General features: G+C 40.6%; 1 protein-coding gene across 1 annotated transcript; it reads right to left on the bottom strand.

The window, feature by feature from the left end:
* Positions 1-922: 922 nt before the first annotated feature.
* On the bottom strand, positions 923-3,368 carry PDGFA (platelet-derived growth factor alpha polypeptide; the record flags this gene model as incomplete). The annotated part of the gene is made up of 2 exons (XM_010075408.1): positions 923-1,152; positions 3,264-3,368. Coding segments are annotated over 2 exons (335 nt in total), but the record flags the coding sequence as incomplete, so codon positions are not given.
* Between the last annotated feature and the right edge of the window lie 534 nt (positions 3,369-3,902).

Raw genomic sequence — 3,902 nt, 5'->3', positions numbered from 1 at the left:
CAGATATTTCTCCAGCTTATTTAGGTGTGAAAACATTTTTCAGATGTTCAGAAACAGAAGAGAAAAAGTCCTGCTCAGATGCGTGCTCATGTGTATAAAAATCAATGCACTGGCTTAGATGCCGTATTTTGTGTTTAGGATGTACAGCACTACATGGGTTAACATCACCTTTCTCAATAAGGAATCCATTGCAAGTACAGAGATCAGTATGTTGTGCTGGGCAATTTTTTGTTCAAGAATGTGTTGGGTTTTTTTTAATTCTGCTCTTAAAATACTTAGAGCAACAAGAATTCAGAGTCTTAACAATATAAATGCTAAGTGTAAGTCTAATCTCCTACACACAGATGTAAATCAACATTACTTGTTTAAATACTGATAAAAATTAGAACACGGTGAAGCCGAATGAACATAAGAAATATTTCACGTAATATTTACTGGAAAATTGCAACAGGGATTTTGCCTAATGAGTAAATACAGCATGAAGCCGTTGAGTCTTCTATCCCTGGGGTAAGATAATTTGAAACACATTTTTTCAGATCAAAAGTGTTATGTTGTCAAAAATAAAAGCCCAATTTAGGCTGCATAATATTTAATTAAGAAAACAGCATTCCATACTCTGATTTATTTATTTTTTTAAGTCCAATGCCCCTTGAGTCATTTTATCTTCTTAACTTTAAGATTTGTACTGCGCGAGATCATGGGAAAGACATCATCAACTTTATTTTCATTACAAAGGAAGAAAAACCTAAAGGGAATCCTGTGAAAATATAATCCAAGCCCAAGATTTTCCAATGATCATGTAACTTGAAAAGGCCATCTGCTCACTCAAAACTGAGCATTGTATCTGATCCTGCGGCTATGAGGATGGATAATAAAGATCCAGGTCACACAGAACAGCCACAATACCCGGAGTTTCTAGACTTCAGAGGGCCCTCTTAGGGCTCTGCAGCCACAATTTGCTCACCTTAACACTTCTGTGATGTATCCGCGATGGCTGGCATTTCACGCTGCTAGTGTTGCAACAGCCAGTGCACCGTTTCACCTCCACGCAGGGCGGCCATATCAGGAAGTTGGCAGAGGTGGGATCAATCTGACTCCGAGGTATCTCATATATAACCGTCCGTGTTTTGCAGACAGCCGGGATGGCTTCCTCTGCGAACACAAGGAATGCACACTTCCAGGTGAGCAGCTGCTCTCACCTCAGAGCACCCAGATACTTTACAACACTGATTTATGAGCAGCACCCTTAGCTGGCGGGTTGAGATCGTGTTCTCAGCTCCCACTGCTTGCTGGTTAAGTGGGTGCTGAGTACTGTTTGTCTACCACTAAACTGTGTGTGCTACCCTAGAGAGAAGTTTGACTAACCCCCAAAAGCCAAGTCCTAAAATGAGGGTTTACAATGGCCTGTCTCCCAACATAGCTCCGAGGACGTACCATTAGATAAGACAATCCTGGCTCTTTAGAAGCGACAGCAAGCCAGGGGCTTCTCTGGATTAGATGACCCTCCAGTACAGCCTCATAGCGACTGCGTAACAGCAGCTGTTATTTTATAATATTGGGGTCATCACTGCAAATACAAACATGCAATAGCTGGCAAATATCACCACAGAAGTCACATTGAGGAAATTTATATCACACCCAAATTGGCTGGGCTGGGAAACAACCCACACCAGCTTAGAACTTCTGAGTCTTGGGTTTCCACTTCCAAAACCTTAACATCCCCACATCAGGGAGTCTGCTCCATCCATAACTTCTTTGATTAAATTATCAAAGCTTTGAACATGTTGGGTTTTATTTAATTTGTTATTTCTTAAATGAAGCAAAACCACAAGAGTAGCATGACTGAAAAACCTGCAGCTGAGCCAATATCCTGCTGGGGTCAGGTAAGGGGAGCTTGTAGACAACAGTTTCAGCCACAGGAGGATCACAAAGAGTAGCTCTGTACTGCTGCATGATGCTGCCATGGAAAATCCAAACCATGCATCATTCTCAACCTAGGGACTGCCTAAGAAGTCAAGCTGGTAATTCAAAACAGTCCAGAAAATAATAGCAATTGCAGGGACAACTTGTTTGATGGTAAGTTCTCTAAAGACAGCTTGGCTTTTTTTGCCTTACAGTGGCAGCAGTGATAGCTCTGGGTTACATGTGTCAGGGAACTGGAGCAGTCTGCACTTCTTCAGTTACTTCTGAAGTACAAGACGTTCAGGCCTGGCCTGTGCCTTTAACATGAAAATCTAGGCTTGGTTTTGAAAGGGACGCATTTCAGTCAGCTAACTAGAGTGAAAATTCTTCTTCTCAATCCTCAATGCCATGAACTCAAGAAAATTAACAAATCCAACATTGCAAGATAGCTGGCAACTCCTACAAGTTATTGAGCATATCCAGTTCCCACTGACTTTTATGGGGAGGCATCCAACACCTTGCAGGGTAAGGTGCCAAGTGCAGCAGACTGTTTCAGAACCACTGTTCTCTAGAGGCATTCAGTGTGACGAGCGCGCTTGCCAATTCACACTGCAAATCCGTGCTGACAGCATGCTGTGCTATCTGCTGCGTACCACCATCGCTTAAAGTACAAATATACTGACTCTGAATTAGCTGTAATAGAATAAGATCACGGATGTTTTCCACAGTCAAATGCAATGGTAAAACACTCAGATCTAATCAGATGAAAAAGCATTGCATACAAATCCTGTTTTAAAATTCATTACCATCTCTCTAAATTTATATTTGGGCTTTGTTGTATCACCATCATTATTGTTTAATAAGAACAAAATCCCCTGTAAACATGCCTGGTGCCCTACACAATGATGGAAATCAATGTCCCAGCGTTTCTGTCAATGGCTTTTAATTTTTTGGATAAACTGGTTTTTTCTTTTGAATAAAGAGTCAAGCTGTTTCCTTTTGTGGAGCTTCTGTACTGAAAACTCCACCAACTGTTGATGTTTTTTAAAGCACACTGCTGTAGTTGTTCTCCACACTATGAATTATACATTAAATATCACACCATTTTCTAACCAAGGTCTAGCTTCCTAACATGCTGCAACAAGAAAGTGAATGTAAAGAATTTGTGCTTGTCTGTCTCCTATGGACATCCTCCAGAAGACAGCTTCTCAGGCAACGGGCTTGATTTGTGCAAAAAGAAAAGCAGAAACTAGAAATGGCCTTTTTCCTTTGTGCATGTCACATTTTTCCAGTGAAATGTCCTGCTTGGCTGACCAAAAACACTGTTTTCACTCCCCAAATACAAATAGCTTGGTTCTTACCAATGCTTCTTTTTCTGCGAATGGGCACAGGACGATTTTCTTGCACATGTTTAGCAGAATGAACACTGTAAGATCTCAAGTTTGTTTCTGAAACATCATCGTATCCTAAAACAGGAAACAAAATATTAAACTTCAGCTACGTTATTCGCCACAGTGCTGTTCCATACATATATATCTATGCTGTACCTATGCACAATACCAAATCCTGCTCCAACTAGTCTGATCTATCTCCTGTCAATGCACTGCAAGGGCATAAGGCAGGGAAGACACAGACATTAAATGTCACGTATAAGCATGTGCAATTTAATTCTAACACATTCATTTTACTGAAAGCCCCCAGAAACAGGGCACACTCTGTGACACAAAACCATATCTAAAGTAAATCAGTTGCATTTCTATGGGAAAGGCAGAATAAAGCTTTCCTTACTGTAAAGGTGCAGAAATAAGAACAATAATATTCCATGTGAAATGCTTCTTACAAGAAGTTTTTTGAAGTTCTGGCATGAGGCTACAGTAGAAAATATGGTATTACACACACAACAGCAACAATGCCGCCTCTGTAAATTTTCTTGTGCTTGCTTTTCAGGGCAGTACTAGGACAGAATCAAAAGCAAAAAGTAACTAGCATGGGTTTCCTTT

This window comes from Pterocles gutturalis, unplaced genomic scaffold (assembly GCF_000699245.1).
Source record: "Pterocles gutturalis isolate BGI_N339 unplaced genomic scaffold, ASM69924v1 scaffold38716, whole genome shotgun sequence".
Lineage (NCBI taxonomy): Eukaryota > Metazoa > Chordata > Aves > Pterocliformes > Pteroclidae > Pterocles > Pterocles gutturalis.
The sequence above is the reverse complement of the archived record's forward strand: the minus strand, read 5'-3'. Positions and strand labels throughout refer to the sequence as shown.